A 22468-nucleotide genomic window follows, 5' to 3' on the forward strand; every position below is an offset into this window, starting at 1 on the left:
AAGATGATGAAACTGAATCTCAGGGAGGTTACATCATTTTCCCAAGGACATACAGCTGGTGAATGAATGGCAGAGGCTGGAGCTGAACTAGGAGTTCACCTATTTACTCATTATGGAGTAATGGAAACTCTCTACGGCCTGTGAAATGCACTTTATTGTCGGCGCAAGGGTGTACATGGAAATCAAAATTCGAACAAGCAGATCCTTGAGGAGGTAGCCTGAGGAAAGGAGATGAGAGTTTTTGCCTCAACGTTTCTCATCAGGCCTTGGTTTCTCCATTTGTAAAGGAAAAATGAAACGGTCTGTGGGATCCCTTCCCATTCTAATATCCTGTAAATCTAGTTACACACACAAGCCTAATGCAGGGGCAAGAGATACTAGGACACTTAGTAACCAAGGGTGTGTCCTGTTTCCTGCCAAGCACACTGCCCGTTTAAAGTACTTTACTTCTGACATCATTGCGTCTTTGTGTCTCATTTTCTTTTTCTTCCACATTCTCATTTAACCTTTACGTTTTATTTACTTTTTTATAATGTCACTTTTTTTTTTTTTGATGTTTATTATTTTTGGGAGAGAGCACAAGGGAGAAGGGGCAGAGGGGTGGGGAGACAGGATCCGAGCGGGCTCCACTCTGACAGCAGAGAGCCGGATGCGGGGCTTGAACTCACAAACTGTGAGGTCATGACCTGAGCCGAAGTTGGATGCTCAACCAACCGAGCCACCCAGGCACCCCAAACTTTACATTTTCTTTTACTGTATCATATTTACATAGGCTGTCTTATATCTCTTCCGGAGAGACATAACTGCGATGGGCCTATGTATGTTTTTTAGTCAGCCTTTCATGTTTTAAGATGTCCTCCAAGATAATTTCCCAAGTGGCAATTCATGTAAATAGCATAGGAACAGCGGTAAACACGAAGACAGAAGTTCAGATTGATTCACATTCTTTAGAACAATGCCTTTACATCACATACCGAAAATATTGTTACAGACCTTAAAGAAGAGACTAGGGGATAGCTCTGCCCTGTCCTACAAACATCCTACTGTGTCGTTGTGGCAAAGATCTTCCTGTCCAAACCCACTCAAGGTCACACTGTGCTGTGGCAATGTCGTGCTGCTGTGTCACTGGTAGACCAGCGTCAGGACAGAGTGAGGTGAATGGAAAGCCCCTGTGGTTTAGAACCAGGTTGGCTTGGATTTCACTTTCAGCTCTGATGTTTTCTGGCTGTGCCACACTGGCCAAATAACTTCACATGTCTAAGTTTTCAATTCCTCATCTAAAAATGGGACCACTGTCACATTACCGTGGATGGTTCAGGAGATTCAATAACTTGGTATCTGCGAAAACATCCAACGGCCCGTTCAGAACTCAGTGAGTACTCCATACGTGTTGCTTCCGTATTCCCTTCCCTGCCTGCCTCTTCCTTTTGCAAACACACCTTATGACAAACTGAGAAAACTTGCTTCTTTGGCAAGCAGAAACTAAAGGAGTGATGCTTGGCTGTGGTTTGGCAGAATTCTGAGTTGTCATCGATTATTTTCAGAAATGGCACACAATTCTCAAACTACACTGAATTTTAACATAATTATTTTAAAATGCCACCTGGGTAAAAAGGCTGGTGTTACAAAATAAATTAATAATAATGACAGCAGTTATCAAGAGGTTGGGAATCCCCACATCAAAACAAAAAGAGAAGTGGAAATCTGACATTTAAGAAAGAACCAGATGGGATCTTCAAAACCGAGAACGGATTATTATAAAGGGTAAGTACAAACATAACACTTGATTCGTGTCATCCTTTTTCATGCTGGGTGGGTGCTTAAAGTCACAACACAGTAATTCCTATAACAAATTGTATATGGCAATTTCATATACAGAAGTATTCTAATAGAAACACAAGGTAATAGGAAAGGTAATTTTTGTTCTAATAATATTAAGACATTTAAGGATAAAGATAAATGCTCTCTATGTTCAAAGAATATATGTGTATGAAACCTAGCTGATTATAAGAGGGTACAGTAAAAATTAATAATGGCCCAAATGTATCCATGCTAATAAAAAAGGCTCAAATTTCCAAGTCTATTTGAGTTGAATTTAGAAGCCACGTACAAGTAGGAAGAAAAGTTTTATATTGCAGCTTATCATAACGAATGAAAGTCAAATTCTGGGGCGCCTGAGTGGCTCAGTTGGTTAAGCGTCCGACTTCGGCTCAGGTCATGATCTCATGGTTTGTGAGTATGAGCCCTGTGTTTGGATCTGTGCTGACAGCTCGAAGCCTGGAGCCCACTTTGGATTCTGTGTTTCAGTCTCTCTGTGCCCCTCCCCCACTTGCGTTCTGTACTCTCTCTGTCTCTCAAAAATAAATGTACCAAAAAAAAAGGCAAATTCTGAATTTAAGCATTACTGAGCATACATACAACACAAAGCATCATTTTAAATGATGCTTTGCATAAACTTTGGAAGTAAGAAGCGCCTGGATGGCTCAGGTCATGATTTATGGTTCCTGAGATCGAGCCCCAGCTGATCGAGCTCTGGACTGACAGCCCTTTTGGAGCCTGCTAGGAATTCTCTCTGTCCCTCCCTGGCTCATGCATGCATTCATGCTCTCCCTCAAAAATAAATAAATAAACATTAAAACAAAACTTTGGAAGTAAAAACTAATTGTCAGAAGTTCACTGGTTGATGTGTTGTCATTCAAGCTGCAATGCAGGCTTTGGTAATGAGATAAAGGGAAACCAACATGAAATTATGAAATGTTGTGAAAATTATTACCATTCATTCTTGTACCTACTGGGACATATGATCAGGGTACAAAAATGACAAATATCCCTCTTCTTAAAGGGTTTACATACTAATGCAAAGAGGTGTTTTTTTTTTTAATTTTTTGCAAAGATTTTTTAAAAAAAGTGAATTATACAGGGGTCCTGGGTGGCTGAGTCGGTTAAGCCTCCGACTTAGGTCAGGCTCAGGTCATGATCTTGAGGTTCACGAGTTAGAGCCCTACATCAGGCTCTGTGCCACCAGCTCAGAGTCTGGAGCCTGCTTGGGATTCTGTGTCTCCTTCTCTCTCTGCCCCTCCCCCACTCGCACTCTGTCTCTCTCTCCCTCTCAAAAATAAATGAACATTAAACAAAAATTCTTTAAAAAGTGAATTAAACAAAATGTTAGAAGACAAAAGAGCCACTGAGGAAAGTAAAGGAAGAGAGCATGTTGAATGTCACCATGATATTTACTTGGGAAATGACTGGGATTTGGCAATCGGAAATATCTAACGATATTCTGCTGATGGCTGTTAATAAGGAGAAATTAGAGTGAACAGAAACTTTCATGGAGATTGGAAAGGTTAAATGCAGATTATAGCAAGGGATAAGGAAATTATAACCGTAGAATATTCAGGTTGTCAAGAGGCTTTCAGCTCTTGCTTAGGAAATCTTCATTCTTCAGATTAAGGAAACAGAAATCCTGAGAAGTTGAGGAGTAGAGAAAAGGAATAAAATAGGAAAGAAGAGATCTTAAAATAGTATTCTTCCCCTTAGGTTAACACTTTTACGTATCCCAAATACAAATATTTTCTTAGAATCCAGAACCGAGTGTTCTGGGTTTCCCTCTACACTATATTCAACTGCAAGGCGAAGTCGGGTAAAGCTATTGGTTATTTGGAGGTCCTGCCCATTGCCCTCAGATGCAGTGCCGTCCCTGTCAGTGGGTAAGTGTGGGAAAGTCTCTTTTAAATAAACTCACTCTCTAGGCACTGCAAGGTGCTGCTGGCCTGACGGGGGTCTGGGCTAAAAGGAGTGGCCTGAAATCCCCCGTTCTAGTCCTTTCCATTCTAGGATCTGGAGGTAAGAACCCTGGCTGGCCTCATCCATTGTGCAGACAAATGCTTCCCCTGGTAACCTTTAATTGCATGAAAACTTTAAGAGTTTGTACTTCTCTGATGCAGACCAAGAAATCATCAGACTGGAGGCCTCCTGATCACTGCTGCTCAACACCAAGAGCCAATACTCAAATGAACAAGAAGGGGCCTATTTTTAGAAGGTGGCATCCTGGTTTCCATTCACTGTTGTTCACAGGTCATAGTGCTGATTGTGGCTTCTGAAAATCTGCTGGGTTTAAGAGTCATCATGACTTCAGCACATTATCTTGTTTCCTGAGGCCTATTACTCCCAGAGGGGCAACATTGGAACACTTGTTTGTCATGGGTTTTTCCCCTTGTTCCCAGCTTCGGTGGCTTTGCTTCATCTGGCTGGGACAGATAAGAGGAATATTTCAGAGTTGGTGATATCTAACTCAAGGCCTGGAAGCTAGGAAGCCAAGTATATATCCATAAGCATCAAGAGCCTGTAGCAAGGGATTCAAATAATAGCAAATTTCCTGTTGGACAATGAATGGCACAGAGAAGATGCAGCAGAGAGGATAAAAATCTTAGTTTCCTGAATTTTATTGTAAAAAATGATTATAGAAATGATAACGATACAACAAACTTTAGCTTTGGATAAAACTACCTTAGGAATCAGGATTACAAATCTTCACTCTCCCAAAGGATTAATAGTAAAACTTCTTTAGTTAGATTACTGTATTTGCAGGGAAATTTAACATTTCTTAAATTCAATGTCAAGGAGCCTTTACTTTGAAGAAGACTTAGGTGATCCTCTTGCCTGGAGATTGGACCTGTGCCAGAAAGTTTCACCCAGAAACCACTGCATTCACTTTGACCTTAAAGGTTTTTGAAACCTTTTGGTAGACAGAATTTATACCTGTTCTGTAACTTGGATAAAGTCCAGGAAGGAGCACAGAGAATGATCAAATGGGTTAAATATAGAGTCTAGGAGGAGAGTTCAAAAGAAGGAAGCTGACGTTGCTTGGAGGAAGAAAAAAGCCTGGAAGATAACACTTATCATGGCTTTGAAGTGACAAAGAGTTCCCACTCATAATCATCATCCATCCACCCATCCATCCATCACCCAAAGTGTCATGCACTATATCAGGACCTGGGGGACATAAAGAAGGACACAAATAGGGGTAGCAAAACAAAGTTTTTAGTTTCAAAATCTCAATTTCTCGTGATCAAGAAGTGAATAAAGTCAAGCATAGAGTAGGAAACAAGTAGGAGGTAAGTTTGAAGTGAAGGGATTTGAGAAACTAAAATGCTTGCCATAGCCAAAGCAGCAATGGAAATAAATAATGCATGCCCACTTGTCATTTGTTTATGTGAACTACTGCTGGTAAAGTAGTTTTCAGGGCCGATTGGAAGAATTTCCACCAGAAAAAAAGATTATAGCTTCAGTTTTTCAGTTTGGAATATTCTAGTATAGGTCTTATGCGGTCAGTATAAAGTAAGGCAACTACTCTGTGGTTTCCACTGTGCTTTTCATCTACACTTGATACCGTGTGATTCATATCAGGGTCTATCCAGGCCACAGAAACAGCAGAGGAGGAAAGACTGGCGAAGCATCTCTACAACCACACTGAAGTTAACAAAAAGTCCACTGGCCATGTTTACCAAGAAAGCAAGTATAAACACATTCATGGTAAGATAGCTGTACTGTTAAGTCTTGAGTTCCTCTTCTGCTACACATTCTGGAATCACCCAACTTTTGATTACCCAAGAATTACCATCGTTTAGGCCACATAAAATTGTGATTCTGTATCACAGATATAGGGGTGATCTTTTGCTTACTTTAATTGGTACAGAAAAACAAGTTAGATAATTCAGATACCCGGGTAGTGTGTCTTTTGTTTTTTAACTTGAATATTCTAGTTGGACTTTAGCCATTCAAACAGGGAAATTCAAAATTTTCCATCCATATTTAAGTCCAGTGTAAAGACTTACAAAAACCAAGAGAAACAGAATTTTATGATGTAATAAAGGCATTGTTCAAAAGAGCAATTTCCAGTCAATATTTTTAACATTCCGTGATATTTGTGAACATTTAAGTATGAATTCTGTTTTAAAAAATGCTCAACATTATCTTTTATGGGTGGTCCCAATATGTAAACTGTCCATGTCTAAAATTATGAGGAATCAGAAAGTTGTTCTAGCCTTTCTTTTTTCTTTGTTTACTATATATATTATTGTAAAATGAATAGACTATTTTTTTTAAGTTGTGTACTTTAAATCAATCCATTATTACATCACATTCTAAAAAAACTGTCTACTTTGTTCAAAGCACATTGTTTTCTCGTAAAGGTAATACAGATATATAGATACAGATATAGATTAAATTTATTAATGTAGCATATGGCACAGCAATTGGAAAAAATTGTTTCTAACCATATCTAATCGCATATCGTATGTACATAACCCAACAGAAGTGACAACTATTTAATGAAATCCTCCTTTCCCTTCCTCCATCCTGAAACAATGTCTCATAGGTCAAGTATCTATCTGTTCGTGGCTTACCTGTCTCACTTCCAATCAAAGGCTGATTTGCAAAATGCTTGACAAAATCCTTCAGACATGAGAATTCATTAAAGCCAAATTTAAATGAATATCCAGTATATTCAACATGAAAGTGTTTGACAGAGTCTTTGGCTCTGAAAGGGAAAAAGAAATGCTTTAGGTTATTTAAGAAATGAATTATCGGGGCGCCTGGGTGGCGCAGTCGGTTAAGCGTCCGACTTCAGCCAGGTCACGATCTCGCGGTCCGTGAGTTCGAGTCCCGCGTCGGGCTCTGGGCTGATGGCTCGGAGCCTGGAGCCTGTTTCCGATTCTGTGTCTCCCTCTCTCTCTGCCCCTCCCCTGTTCATGCTCTGTCTCTCTCTGTCCCAAAAATAAATAAACGTTGAAAAAAAAAAAAATTAAAAAAAAAAAAAAAAAAAAAGAAATGAATTATCTTGTTTTGAAGGGAAATATAACATTAGGCATGAGCATCATCATGAAACCCTTCTAAAAACTGAGAATTACAACACAATTATTGAAAACACTAGTATTAAAATAATTTTTTAAGTGTATTTATTTACTCTTAGAGAGAGACAGAGAGACAAAGATCACATGACCAGGGGAGGTGTAGAGAGAGAGAAGCTCAAGCAGACTCCACACTGTCAGTGCAGAGCCAGATGCGGAGCTCGAACTCAAGAAACTGTGAGATTGACCTGAGCAGAAATCAAGAGTCGGGTGCTTTGAGCTATCCAGGTGCCCCTAAATAGATAAGTATTTGACTCCCGCTATTCCTCTCCTCTCTGTGTAAGTCCTGCTCCAACGTTAGCACGCATCAGAAATTGGAATCACCTGGAGGGCTCGTTAAAACCCAGATTTCTGGGCCTTGCCCCCTGAATTCCTGACTTGGCAGGTCCAGGGTGTGGGGCCCAAGAATTTGCATCCCTAACATGTTCTCTGGGGATGCCGCCAGTCTGGGGACCACACCCTGAGGACTGCTTCTCCGATCCAACCGGACCTACAATTCTCCTCACAGTTTCCGCTATTGTCCCTGAGCTCTTGCAGCCCCCTTCACCAGCAACATCGCCCCCTTTGTTTCTGAACAAGTGTCAGCCCAAAGACACCTGCTGGGTCAAGTACGCCATGATACTCACAACATGAGTTACTTGCTTTTCTCCCCTCGACAGTCCACACACTCATCTGGCTCCTTTCCCGTCATTCACTGCACTCTTCCTTGTCGTGAGCTACTTGTATAGTGTCCTACTGTCCTGTGAGCTGCACTTCCTGAGGGCAAAGCCTGAACCTTCCACAACACTTATCAAAGAGTTTGGCATAGAGTGGATGCTCTTAGATATTTATTATTGATGGAGTGAACAAATGAATGAGTAAAAAAGGCATTCTTTTGAGCTGGTTTGTGGTTCCTGTCACCTCTGTTGGTGATTTTTTAAAAAGATTATTTATTTATTTTGAGACACAGAGGGAGAGAGCAAGGAGGGGCAGAGTGGGGGGGAGAGAGAGAATCCCAAGCAGGTTCTGTGCTGTCCGCACAGAGCCCAACGTGGGGCTTGAGCTCATGAACTGTGAGATCATGACCTGAGCGGAGGCCAAGAGTCCAACACTCAACTGACTGAGTCACCCAGGTGCCCCCCGTGGTTATTTTTTTTTTTACATTTTTATATAGATGTGATATATATGTGTCACCTAATTGGAAGAAGTTTCTGATCTAACCATTCCGATGAGAAATATATTGATGACAAGTTAGCATTCTTTGATCTAATAATTCCACATGTTTGTTTGAGATCGGGGGAAGATCTCTGCATTAAAGGATTTGCAGCCTGACCCCTTGATAAATTTTTCACCTTTGCTGTCGATCAGAGAAAGTAACATTCCTGCTTCCACCCATGCACAAATTCATGTCTGATTAATAATTTTTCCAAAATGTTATTTAGAAAAAATTTAAAGCAAAATAGAGCAGAGTAACATGAAAACTGTTAATAAAGGTGGTTTTTAAAAATCTGTGACCCTCTTACTTACCTCCTCACCCTCCCACCTATTTCTTCCACTCCCCTTAAAATAGGCTTATAGACATGCCCTGGATGGAAGTGTTCCAACAGGACCCCAAGATTCTCAGCCCCTGGACTACATACACTTTCCACCATTTATTCAATAAATGATAATATAGATGCTACTCTGAAGGGATTTTGCAGGTAATAGAGGCTCCAAATTAGCTGACCTTAAAATAGGGACATTCTCTGGGTGGGCCTGACCTAATCACATGAAAGTCTTGGTAAAAGCAAAAGGGTTTCCTTGGCTGGTCACAGGAGAGGGGGACTCGCTCTAGATGGTCTAGAAGAAAGCAAACATCCATGCTATGAACTGCCTGTGGGGGCCCCTTGGCAGGAAATGGTGGGTGGATTCCAGAAGCTGACAGCGATCCCTGGCCAATAGCTAGATGGAAAGTGGGGAGCTCAGTCCTATAGCAACAAGGACATGAGTGAAAAGGGCTGAAGAAGAAAGAAGAGACTGAAGGAAGAGCATGTGAAGGCCCAGATGAACCACAGCCTCAGCCAGCACTTTAATTTTGGCATGGTCGGAGCCCAAGCAGAGAATCCAGAGAACTCACTGGGACTTCTGACATACAGAAACTGTGAGATAATCAGTTTATGTTGTTTAACGCCACTACATTTTAGGTAATTTGTTATGTGGCGTAGAAAATACATAGGTCCAGCGGCGCCTGGGTGGCGCAGTCGGTTAAGCGTCCGACTTCAGCCAGGTCACGATCTCGCGGTCCGTGAGTTCGAGCCCCGCGTCAGGCTCTGGGCTGATGGCTCGGAGCCTGGAGCCTGTTTCCGATTCTGTGTCTCCCTCTCTCTCTGCCCCTCCCCCATTCATGCTCTGTCTCTCTCTGTCCCAAAAATAAATAAAAACGTTGAAAAAAAAAAAATTTGAAAATACGTAGGTCCAGAAGCCCAAAGAGAAGATAAAAAAATATGGTGATTCTTCTCTTTTGAGCTCATGGAAGCCTGCCATCAATTATTTAGGGAAATACTTTTATAGCCAGTTTTTCCCCCTCTCAGAAGTAGAGGAGACTTTAAAAAACAAAACAGGGGCACTTGGCTGTCTCAGTCAGTTAAGCCTCTGACTTCAGTTCAGGTCATGATCTCATGGTTTGTGAGTTCGAGCCCTGCGTCGGGCTCTGTGCTGACAGCTCAGAGCCTGGAGCCTGCTTTGGATTCTGTGTCTCCCTCTCTCTCTGCCCCTCTCCCGCTCATGTGCTCTCTCTCAAAATAAATGAACATTAAAAAAAATTAAACAAACAAAACAAAAGAAACTACTGCTAAACTAGATGAAAAAGAGGATTCAGAGAGAAAAGAGTCTAAGTGTTGCTCCTGAGTTAGTGACAAGGAGGCCTAGACCACGTGGAGCAGAAAAGAATAGAGAAAACCTCCTTATGCCAGATCAGCGCGAAAGACGAACGAAGAGGGGACTATTTTCAGGGGTATATGGAGGCGCCATCAGAACAGTAATAAAACAGTCACAGTTTGAGGTTAATGAGTGGGTGGCCGAGAGCAACTTCATGGACTCCTCCCATTCCCAGTGTAAGCCGAGGCCAACTCCCTGCAAACCCAGAATGACTTGCTACAGGCCCTCAGACGCCAAGGGAACAGACGCTGTCCTGATTATCACCTGGCGAGGCCATCTTCCCTGATACGGAGGCCAACCAGGAGGAAGCAGGGGAGGAGAAAGACCAGAGAAGGACTGGGCCATCACCGGTTTGTGTTGGTAAGGACTAGATTAGTTTTACTAACATTCAGGGGAAGTGGAGCCTTGAGAAAGGTCAGTCCATTTACAGAAAAAACTTAAAATTTGCCTCACTGCCTGCTTGAGTTTGTGATGAAAGTTGCACAGCCACAAATCATTCTGATTTTCCAGAGGAAGCAATGAATATTAACAGGGCGCTGGGCCAGGTTTTAGGGATTTGGATTCCGGTGCTGTTTCTATTGCTGATTTATTGGGTGAAAAGACACTTTACCATTTCAGGTTTCAGTTTTTCCATCAGTCAAGCAAGACATTAAACGATTCGTAAAGTATCCTTCGGCTCTAACATTTTCTTCTTCCCTGCCAAGGGAAGGAGGAAGAATGTTTTTTTTTACAGTCTACCATTCAGAGCTTGGAATCCTTAGACCTGCAGGTCTAACAGGAATTGAGAGAATTTTATCTGGTGACATGAGAATTTTGCTATCTGGCAATTTGAGTGTGATGATAAAGCAATGCCCATGTAAGGAAGAGATGGGGCGAGATTGAACTCATAGTTCTTAGACATCCTACCTCACAGAGAGAGAGTACAGCCCGGTCCTTTCGTTGCTGTCCCTCAGAAGGTAGCTTCCGTCGCATCCATTGGAGAGGAGAAGGGCCTCGGCCGCATGGCGTGTGAGGTTACCATGGTACCACCTAGGAAGGAGAGAACCACACTTGCACTCAGGACAAACCACAGGTGACTTTTCCTTCATTGGGTTTTCCCCTCAAGGATGACGTCAACAATATTCTCCACCGTAGGTAGCCCAAAGACCAAAGTCTCAGCCCAAACGTCAGGACAAGGAACTCTTTGGGCCAGGCTGAGGGGAGAGTAGAGAGAAGTGGATCATGGCAGTGTTATGGGTCGAATGGGGTCCTGAAGATTCATATGTTGAAGTCCTAATTCCCGGGACTTCAGAATGTGACCATACTTGGAGCTAGCATCTCGTCTTTAGCAAGTTATAATGAGGTCATGTAGGGTGGGCCCTAATCTAATATGACCGGTGTCCTCTTATAAAAGGGGCATATTTGGAGACGGACGTGCACACAGGGACAGTGCCATGTGAATGGCAAGGCAAGAAGAAAAGGCCAGAACAGGTCCCTGCCTTACAACCCTTGGAAGGAACCCATACTATGGACGCCTGGATTTCTGGCTTCTATCCTGCAGAACTTTACTGTTGTTTAAACTGCTCATTTTGTGGCACTTTGTCATGGTGGTCCTAGCAAACAAACACACTGTCACTGCGTAAACAAATCCTTTTCAAAGTCCAAATCAAAAATAACCATAAGAATAAGATTTGGCCATGGGCGTGTAGGTGGCTCAGTCTGTTAAGGGTCTGACTTCAGCTCAGGTCCTGATCTCACGGTGATTGGTGGGTCTGATACCCGCGTGGGGCTCTGTGCTGACAGCTCGGAGCCTGGAGCCTGCTTCAGATTCTGTGTCTCCCTCTCTCTCTGTCCCTCCCCTCCTCGTGTGCTCTCTCTCAAAAATAAATATTTTTTTTTTAATTTTTTTTTTCAACGTTTATTTATTTTTGGGACAGAGAGAGACAGAGCATGAATGGGGGAGGGGCAGAGAGAGAGGGAGACACAGAATCGGAAACAGGCTCCAGGCTCTGAGCCATCAGCCCAGAGCCTGACGCGGGGCTCGAACTCCCGGACCGAGAGATCATGACCTGGCTGAAGTCGGACGATTAACCGACTGCGCCACCCAGGCGCCCCTCAAAAATAAATATTTAAAAAAAAAAAAAAAGAATAAGATTTGGCCAAATTTCTGTCTTTCTTTGATCCCTCTCTCACATACTCTCTTTTGCAAGTATGGTACTACTTTCTACAGTGTGGAAAACCACTGGCTATTATTACACTGGAGTCCACTGGAATGACTGAAATGAAGTTGAAAGCAAGGAATTCCGATGTTTTACACATGACGCATGAGCCCCATCAGATGTTGTTTCAAACTGACAAATATCTGAAGAGCTAGAGAAGTCCCAAGGAGATGAAAAAAAATTTTGTTTTAGGAAAGGTAGCATATATCCATGGTAGAAGAAAAAAAAAAAAAAAATTCCAAACCGTTCCAAAGAAGAGTTAGTAAAAATAAAGCCTTGTTCTCACCCTTAGTCCCCAGTCTCCCTGTTCGCTCCCACAGAGGACACCAGTGTCAACCATTTTCCTGTGTTTCCTCCTCAGAGCATCTAAAGGCATCTAGTATGTTCCGCCACCTCCTAATTCTATGACAATAAGAGCTTGCTAGGCACACAGTTCTGCACCTTTCTCCTTTCTCCTAATGACAGCTCTTTCACATTTTTTTAACGACTTGGTAGAGGCAGTCCAGTGTGGTGAATTCGGATTGTGGTCTCCAGAGTCAGTTTGCCTGAGTCCTACCCAGGTGTTAACCCCTACCAGCTGTGCAACCTTGGGCAAGTTACATAACCAGTCTGAGCCTCAGTTTCCTCACCTCTGAAACAGGGTTAATAACAGCCATAACTCACGGGCCAATTATAAGTGCTGCTCCCATTAACACACATGAAATGGTCAGAACAGGCCTGGCAAACAGCAGAACTCAGCACACATTAGTTGTTACACGAAACCGGAGACTCACAAAGCCATGGATTGCGATACATCCTCTGCGGTGCGATTTTCTTGTTGCTCAAATATAATTTTTCATTACTTTGAATTTATTTTGGCTAGCAGAGAGCTAGGTACGGGGGGAAGCGGCTGCCGCCAGGGACCCACACCTCTGGGCAGTGGAGAGGAAGGGGACACAGGCGACTATGCAGACGACGCCGATTACGTCAGTGAACCAAGAGCTACTGAAGAGGTATGTATAATGTACAGGAGCCTCAAGGGAGAGCCCTATTCTGAGGGTGAGGGAGCCTGCTGTCATGAACCACACTGGCATCTACTGTGACATCCCTACCGTATGTCACTTCAGCCTGATAATAAAAAGCACACGTAAGACCAAGAAGGAAGCTTCTTCTACATAGGTCTCCAAGCTATCTGTTTTCTAAATCTGCATTTCCTAATGTATGTTTCTTTAGCATATTTCCTCTGTGGGAGCACAGAGGCCTCTGTCCTATGTTAGAAGTGTATCTACTAGCTCAAAGCAATTGCAAGGAGAAACATTAAAAAATATATCTTTTTTATTCTTTATTTATTTTTGAGAGAGAGATAGACAGAGTGCGATCAGGGGAGGAACAGAGAGAGAGGGAGACACACAGTCAGAAGCAGGCTCCAGGCTCTGAGCTGTCAGCACAGAGCCAGACGGGGCTCCAACTCACGAACCGCAAGTTCATGACCTGCGTGCAAGTCGGACTCTCAACTGACTGAGCCACCCAGGTGCCCTAGGACAAACTTTTTATAAGCAAACCCACTAAGTTAATTACGGGTAAAGCAGTCCCATTCATTGAGCTAATTTGCTGACAAGTTCAAATCTTCTCATTACAAAATCCTTTCAAAGGACAATTGGAACCTGAAATTAATACAATATTGTATGCCAGTTATACCTCAGTGAAAAACAGAATAATTGGAGGAATTAAAAATGAAGCTATAAAAAACTTCAGGTTTGGCTACAGCCAAAATTCTAATTCTTTTAATGTTCTTGTTTTTGTTTCTTTAATGTTTATTTTTGACAGATAGACAGAGCATGAGCAGGGGAGGAGCAGAGAGAGAGAGGGAGACACAGAATCCGAAGCAGACTCCAGGCTCCGAGGTGTCAGCACAGAGCCCGATGCTGTGCTAGAACTCACGGACCATGAGATCATTACCTGAGCCAAAGTCAGATGCTTAACTGACTGAGCCACCCAGGTGCCCCAAGGTCACATGTTCTTAAATGCATTATGCCAATAATTAATTTCTGGATGAACACTTTAGTGTAGGATTCAGCTTGAACCAATAGATCACTTATTTGGATCTGACGTAACAAAACTGGATTAACAAAAGTCTAAAATATAAAAGATTTGGACATTCCTTCGGGTTATTTTCAGTGAGATCTGAAGACTATGTTTAAAACATTTACAGAATTCTTCTGATAATTACAGCTGGGAGGCAGTTTTTACTAAGAACTTTTTAATGGTAATCTTTTAAATACTACTATGTATCATAAACACGTAAGAATACTTGAGTATAAAGCAAGGAGGATCACACCATGCTCTAATCTGACACATCTCAGCACGTGTTAATTTGTGGGTGGCCAGCTTGGTTGAGTCAATATTGCCATGTGGTGGGTTTTAGGAGTTCTGGACCTGGGCTAATCCAAGACAGGGACTGCCAGGCAGCCTCCTATCACTTCATGATGTCCATTGAGCAATGGGATCCTCATTCCCCCAAAAGCTCTTCCACAAATATCTGACCTTCCTCTTTTAGTTGAGCTAAGTATTCCTTTCCGAGAAATTTCGATGAGCATATCTTCCAGGGAAGTGACTCAAGAGCCAAATAACATTACACGTCCTTTATAGGAATATGTCCACTTTTGGTAAAGATTGTTCAAGACCATGTCCACGAAGAGCTAAAGGTTGAAAATAGAGTAGAGTTGGTAGTTTTCTCATAGTCAACCTTCTCTACCTTCTATCGTTCAGATCTTTATTAAGCTTCAAATCTGCACAGAGCATTGCACAAGGCATTGCACCAGGCAGGTCAGAGGGACCACAAATGGGAGAGCCCCAGTCTAGTCTCCGTTAATTATTCAAGAGGATAAGACAAGTACTGTGCAAACTACGTTCAAGAGAATGGTTGCAGGAAGAAAGATCAAGGCCTTTGTTTGAAGGAGCCAATATCTGAGTAGACGCGTAAGTTACTTTTTAACGTGTGTGTTATTTTTTCGGATTATAAAGCACATGTAATAAAAATTAAAATATGTACACATACAGAAGAGAAAGTGAAAGTCTTTCACAAAAGAGGAAATGGGTATTTCAAATAGTCTCAATACTAGTCAGAGAAATGCAAACTAAGACAAGAATGTGATGTTTTCTTTATTCGCCAGATTGGTTAAAATTGAAGAATTAGAGAGTATTAAGTCTTGAAGAATCCAGGGCAATGGATATTATCGCCTACTGTTGGTAAGGGTATACGGTGGAGGGCAATCTAGCACATGTGAACCAAACATGGACATGTGGCCAGCGATGGCCGTTCCAGCGTCTGCCTCGTGAAATACACAGAAGCAGAAGGAAGTATGAACAAAGGTGTTTACTGCAGACTTGTTTGTGAGAGTAAAAATTTGGAACCATGCTAAATATCTACCAATGGCGAAATGACAAAGTTGAGAGGGCTCGTAGAATACAAGACGTAAAAAGTTAACCGGAAGAGAAAAGGTGTGGAGAGCATTTCATTGCCAAATGATGAAGGCAAGCAATCAGGTGCTTTAGTACTTTGTCAAGAGGGTGAAGGGGGTGCCCGGAATGCTTAACTCCCAAAAAAGAATACTGCAGTCCTGAAACAACTGAAAACTGTCCTGCTCAGGAGCCAGGGGCACCCTCACTAAGAGTCACCGAGGATTTTGTGGACATACACGCATGAAGACTGATAGATCCCAAAACATGTCATTAAGTTAAAACCACTAGTGGGGGTTAAAAGCACAGTATGATACCACGTATTTAGAAAAAAATCTCTCCCCTCCACCCAAACAACACAGCACATATATGTTCATGTGGAAAGATATGTAAAAGCACAAAATAAAAGCCTGAAGAAACTACACCCCAAACTCAAATCCTGGAAGGCACCAGGAGTACTGTTAAGGGAGACTTTAGCTCAATCAAATTTTCCTAATGTGGCTTGTTCTGATGAAAACAATAACAACAAAATAGATTCAGGTATCAACTGGGAAATGAACATTTGAAACAGTGAGAAACAGTTCACTTCTTCCTTCACGCAACCTCCAGAGATAGCCCTGCTACTAACTTGTTTTATTCTTTCATTTATTCAGTTGAACACTGGAACTGACCTAGCACTTGGGTGGGGAGAGAGACAGAGGGAAGGGAACTTTTTCTCCATTTAAAGGCTGGTGAGATTTGGAGTGTCAATCGTTCAGGGAGCTGTTGCACGGGAAAGGAATAAGAACAGCAGTGCAGACCTAGAAACAAGAGAATGGCAGGTGTATCTAGCATCAGAGCACCACTTGGTGGAGTGAAGGACTCAGGTTGCGTGCCAGCAAGAGGCAGTCAGGTGTGGTGAGATGAAGACAGGAGGTTGGCTGCGTGACGCAGCGCGCTGGATATTGACAGGTCCTTGGCTGACAGCTACAGAGATTCTTATGGCTTAATAGGCACATCTGACAGCTCATTACATAGAGTCCCACCTGCATGGAACTGTGTTCCAACCAAGTTCCTATAATTGGAACTGTGCTTAAAATTCTTTTTGTTGTTATTCTGATTCTTAGAGGGAAGAGTCAGATCATAAGGAGCTTGAAGTTTGTAAAATATGGAATTCTGTTTAAGAAAATTCATACCAAATTACAAAAAAATAAGAAAGGTAATTATTCAGGGGCACCCGGGTGGCTCAGTCAGGTAAGCACCCGACTTCAGCTCAGGTTGTGATCTCACAGTTTCGTGAGTGCAAGCCCCACATTGGGCTCTGTGCTGACAGTGCAGAGCCTGCTTTGGATCCTCTGCCTCCCTCTCTCTGTCTGCAAGTGGGGCACTTGCACACGCACACATGTGTGCTCTCTCACTTGCACATGCACACATGTGTGCTCTCTCACTTGCACACACACACACGTGCTTTCTCTCTCTCTCTCTCAGAAATAAACATTAAAAAAAGTGTGTTGTTTAATTTAAAAAAAGAAAAGTAATTATTTAGAATGAGAAATCACAAAAAAAGTAGAAACTCAAAAAGCTGACAAATATCACAAACATCACAAAACCAAGAAAAATAGCCTATTGTCCTTAATTGTATCACATAGCTTTGTACTTTTATCCCCTATATTTTCGGTTGTATTGTCTTTGATTATTTCTTCATATGATAATTTTTTGATAATATAATCTTCTAGAGAGAGAATAAAACAAAAATTCAGTCTTTCATCTAGAATATTCTTAAAAACTATTGATAGCATTGAAAAATTATTTTCAGGTTTATTGGTAATGAAGTTTTTGTAATTGTTGGCCAATTCCAGGACCTCTATCAAATTTCTTTCGAATATGAGCTCTAAGATTCCAGGGCATTTTACATTTTCATGTACAGGAACTAATCTTAAATATTCTTTGAGTTGATGACATTTATTAACTATATCACTGCCAGGGAGGGGCCCTGAAGCTGAAGCCTCATTGGCTTCATAGTAAACTTATTTCTAGTGATTATAAAAGTCACTTATGCTTTTAATCTCTAAAACATTAAGCAATTAGGAATGTTTAGCTTAGTAAATAAAAGCCACGTATAATCCGCCACCACAACCATCAGGTTGGTTTGTAATTCTTTCTTTTAAAACTCTTTTGTGCAGTGTATAAATAAAGTTCTAAACCCTAACAAGACTCTTATCCAACCTATGTTGCATATTGTTAATGACAGGGAACTCACTACTCTATAGGCAAGCTCTTTCCGCACTGCCATGGTTGATGGCCAGAAAACTTGTGTACGTTGAATCGCTGTTTCCTGCAGTCTAGCTTTCCACAGATAGTCCCAGGGCTACTTCTTGGAGTTATATACATGATACTTACATAAACAGTTAAAAGCATTTAGATTGTCTTGTTTTCTCTTTCCATGATCTTCAACTTCTCTTTTTATGACAGGCTTTCAGTCCCTCTATCATTCAAGGACCTTAACTTCTTTGAATACCTCCCAAATTTTAAAAATGTATCCTCAAGGTGTGGTATCTGGGTGACTTAGTCGGTTAAGCGTCCGACTTCGGCTCAGGTCATTATCTCACACTTCGTGTGTTCAAGCCTCGCGTCGGGCTCTGTGCTGACAGCTCAGAGTCTGGAGCCTGCTTTGGATTCTGTGTTTCCCTCTCTCTCTCCTCCTCTCTCCAGCCTGTGAGCTCTCTCTCTCTTTAAAATAAACATTAAAAAAAAATAAAAATCTATCTTCAAGTTAAGATCTGAGGTGTAAAACATGTGGACCCGAAGGATCCCGAAGGATCCCGAAGGATCTCCCTTATTCTAGCTGCTGGGTACACAGTAAGGCAACCTGGGATTGCATTAGTTTCTTGACAATTGCATCATGCTGCTGATTCATGCTGAACCTATTGTTGATTACAACTCCCAAGTAAGTCATTTTCCTCTGGTGTTCTGTCACCTCCTCTCCTGCTGCCTTAAGAGGTGATGGCTTTAGAATGAAGTGCAGTAAGAAACCGTTCTACTACTGGGAAATGCCAACTGAAAAGAAATGCTAATAAGCAGCTAACTTGGATGACAAACGTATAGATAGTATCAGTGAGAATTTTGTTGAGGGGAGACCATGCCTTTGTCTCCAGTCATTTCCTTAGCTTGTCTGTCTGCTGCAGCTTCCAACTTGTTAGCTATGTGACCCCACACAAGCAGCAACTTTAATTTTCCCAGCAGGCAAGGTGACTAATAACAATGCCACAGAACGGAAACCCTCTTATTTTCATATGTTGGAACATGGCCTTCTTTTACAAAGTTTTTTTTTTTTTTTTTTTTTTTTTTTATGATTCTGTAACTTTTGCAGGAGAGAGAAAGGCACAAGATTTGCTAATTATACAACATGTTATAAATATGCTAGGTGTTGTGCTCAGTGTGGGCATAGTTGGGAATAAGGTTCATCTTCCTGAAACAAAAAATTCAAAAAAAAATTCTTTTAGTCTCATTTTTTTTCTGAAGAAGTGAATAAGAGCAAGAAACTACTATTTGTAACATACATTCAAGTAATGTTATAGTCTCCTTTTCTCCCGAGGCCCACACATTGCTGTTAATTATATCTCAGGCTAATGGAGGGAACAGACCAGAGACTCCCCAAGCTTCAAAAGAATATTTGCACTGGGTTTATGAGGTTACCAAAACCAACAGTTGACTTTGAAGGAAACAGTGGTATTATCCCTTCCATGATATAGTAACAAATTAGGAAATACCCACCCTCTAAAGAATTTTCATAGCTGCTTCTCAGTGAACTACAGGAAGTAAATTGAACCACAGAGAAGGGCAGACGAGCTAGATCCAAAAGGCTGCTCCTCAAGTCAGCTTCTTCTCCCATTCCAGTGCGGTGCCCCTTTGTGCTAGAACCTTCTGGGAAATTGCCTCAGTATTATTGGAGACTTCATAGTTTTTATCCCTTTGGGTTTTATTGCCTTAATTTAATTTGCTGATATGAGTTGGTATTTTCACTTTGCTCTATCCTTTAGAGGAGAAGCTTTCAAACTTTTTCAATCAGCCCACAGTATAAAATACATTTTTATCTCTCTCTCTCTTTCTCTCTCTAAACAGACACATGCATGCACGCACACACATTATAGCATACACACACACAAAAAACAAAGTATTATAAGAAACAATACTATTCTTCTGTAGGATACTTACTATTTACTATTTTCTTTCCTCTAGTTCTAAAAAATATTTTAAATGTTTATTTATTTATTTTTGGAGAGAGAGAGAGACAGAGAGCATGCACACAAGAGGGGGAGGAACAGAGAGACAATCCCAAGCAGGCCCCTCGTGGTCAGTGCAGAGCCTGACGTGGGGCTCGATCTCATGAACTGTGAGATGACCTGAGCCGGAATCAAGAGTCCGATGCTTAACCAACTTTGCCATCCAGGTGCCCCTTCTCCATTTATTTTAAAACAAACATTGATCGTGAGCCACTAAATTGACTTTATGAACACTAACGGGTAGGGCCTGGTGTTTGAAAAACAATGCGAAGCCTTGCTACTCAGTGCCCTGCAATCTTGCTAGAAATGTACGTTGTCAGGCCCCCTACAACTGTTGAGTTATAATCTGTATTTATCAAGAGCTCCATATGATTGATATGCAGTTTAGAGTTTGAGAAGCACAGGGTTCAGGATTCTTGGTCCCAAAATCTTTGTTTCAGTAACTTCGATGGTTTGAGTTCACAGTGTGTCTCATCTAAAGAGGAGTACAAAGAGGGCAAAGAAAGTCCTAAGTGGCTTTAAAATACCAATGGGGAGGAAAAGAGAAGGATTTGCTGCTCTCCTGGTCAGAAAATTCCCAAATAGCTGCAATCTTAGAGATATGGCCAATAAATGGTATAGGAGGGGCGAGCTCACGAGGGGCTGGCATATCAAGGAAAGCTTCATGGAGGAGGAAGATCATGAATTGGAGCTTCAGGAATAAATTTAGGTTTCACTAAATAGTGAGAAAAAAGGTCATTTCAATTGGAGAAATGGCATAAGCAAAGGCACTGTGGTTGACACTTGCATGGCGTATATAGGAAACAGAATGCCTAGTTGGAACAGAGGTTTTATGTTGGGGAGTAATGCAAAATAACACTGGAAGGACACGTGGACACAGAAAGTGATCTTGCATGTCACAACATGAGCCACACAACCATTTAGATTATATGGTTCTTGGTGAGAAAATTTCTTAGTAACCCACATCTACAGATTCTTCATATATTTAATGACTTATTTTTCCCCTTCCTGGCAAAGGGAAGTGACACAGAACCTAGACCTATCCCATCAGAGTTACAAAGAAAACATGTATTTCAACCTAAAGCAAGAACAGAGACTCCTGTTTGTGTCACAGCAGCTAATAGTCCTTGGAGTCGAACAGCCGATAAAAACACTCTTTAGAGAATTTTCACTTTTTTCTTCCTTTTCAAAATGATTCTCACTTTTCAATGACATGGACACCCTTTGCACCCTCTAGACAGAAGACAGCAAATGTGTGGTTTATGTTGCCACTCCCCTTTTTAAAGGCCATGGATAATATAGCTACTTGATCTGTTTTCTTCCTTGCTAAGGCGATACTGGGCCTCGGAATCCTTCAGAATGCAACAGGGATAGAATATAAGATGACACTGTTGGGCAATCTTACTCTAAGCAATCTTCACTTGGGTTCATCTGTCCTTAGCACCTGAGTCGTTCTACAGGATCGCTTGGCTGTTGATTTCCTTCACATTCAGTTGGGCATATGGTTGGTGCTAGATACTGTGACTTTGTGAAAAATAAAGCTCTTGGCCCCATGTGCCATCAGAAATCATGGGTTTAGGCTAGGGAAATGCCTTGTTAGCTCAAGAGCTCTCAGTGCTGCAATTTATATGAGAATCAGGCTGTGACAATATCGGGGACAAGACAGTGTTGTCCATATAAATATATTAAGTTCCATATTCACAAATGCGAGCTGATTTTTCCATTGATCGTGGCAACAGACTTTGTCCAAGTGGAGGGAACCGAACAGGCCCTGCAAAGTTTTTGAATGCTCTAATGAGGCCTAAGAGAGGCATGAGTGTGATGCATAGGTTAGGCCGAAAATAAACTCACCACAGTCCTTCCACTGAAGAGGTTTCTGTCATGGAACAGTTTGTCTGTGGCTTTTCATATTGCCATTCTACATGCCCACATTTACATATGCTAATGGAAGAGCGAAAAAGTGAGGGCAGCTGCCCCAGGCATTAGGAGGCATACCTGAGTGATCACAGAGGCAGGGCTCTGGTTCTCTGGTCAAACAAGGAATTGAAGGTGGGACCCAAGGATGTTTTTCTTTCTGGTAGGAGTCAAGGCTCAGTTAAAGGAAAACAGGGTTGAAAGGAAGCAGAGAATTCTGTGGGAGTCGGAGATCAGGGCAAACCTGTTCTTGAAGGAGTCTGAGGAGTGAGGCAGGCAGTTCTGAGAGATGGAAACACAGAGACAGAGACAGAGACTCAGATATTTGGAGACACAGACTGGTGCAAAGAGTCAGGGACACAACAAGCAAGAGATGTGGACACAGAGAGAGAGAAGATAGGCAAAACTCAGAGCCAGAGAAAAGCACAGGGGCTCACCCAGATAGCAGAAGCACAGAGGGCAGTGGCTTAGGGAACACAAAACAGATGGGAGCAGAGTATTCAGGAGACAGAGTCCGGGAGACCAAAGAGAGAAGGACACAGACAGTTCAAGAGAGACCCATGGAGCCTGACTTGTAGGTGAAATGACTCATCAGGGAGGTTAAGGACCAGCAGAGACCAGAGGGGCAGTGCCGTGGACTGGGGCGGGGGGTGCATATCATTCCAGCACGGGTCCTTCGGTGCAATCCCCAGGTCAGCCAACACAGGTGGAGGAATGGTTGCAAGACAAAAAGGGTGTCTTTGTTTCCCTAGGGGTCACAGCTTAGTGATTGTTTGACTTGGACAGGGATCCAAAGCTCAGAGACTGACCAGTACAAATACTTCGTGGATAAGAACTTCAAGAAGCTTGGAAT

At 42.0% G+C, this 22468-nt stretch overlaps 1 protein-coding gene across 1 annotated transcript in view; it reads right to left on the reverse strand.

The window, feature by feature from the left end:
- Window positions 1-22468, reverse strand: part of DAPP1 (dual adaptor of phosphotyrosine and 3-phosphoinositides 1) — a 53019-nt gene that overhangs the window by 20812 nt on the left and 9739 nt on the right. The window contains exons 2-3 of the mRNA XM_025921319.2: window positions 10710-10832; window positions 6405-6538 (exon numbers count right to left, since the gene is read on the reverse strand). Coding sequence (XP_025777104.1) covers window positions 6405-6538; window positions 10710-10832 — 257 coding nt within the window. The remainder of the gene's footprint in view (window positions 1-6404; window positions 6539-10709; window positions 10833-22468) is intronic.

Source organism: Puma concolor, chromosome B1 (assembly GCF_028749965.1).
Source record: "Puma concolor isolate L17-30 chromosome B1, mPumCon1.1.hap2, whole genome shotgun sequence".
NCBI classification, from domain to species: domain Eukaryota; kingdom Metazoa; phylum Chordata; class Mammalia; order Carnivora; family Felidae; genus Puma; species Puma concolor.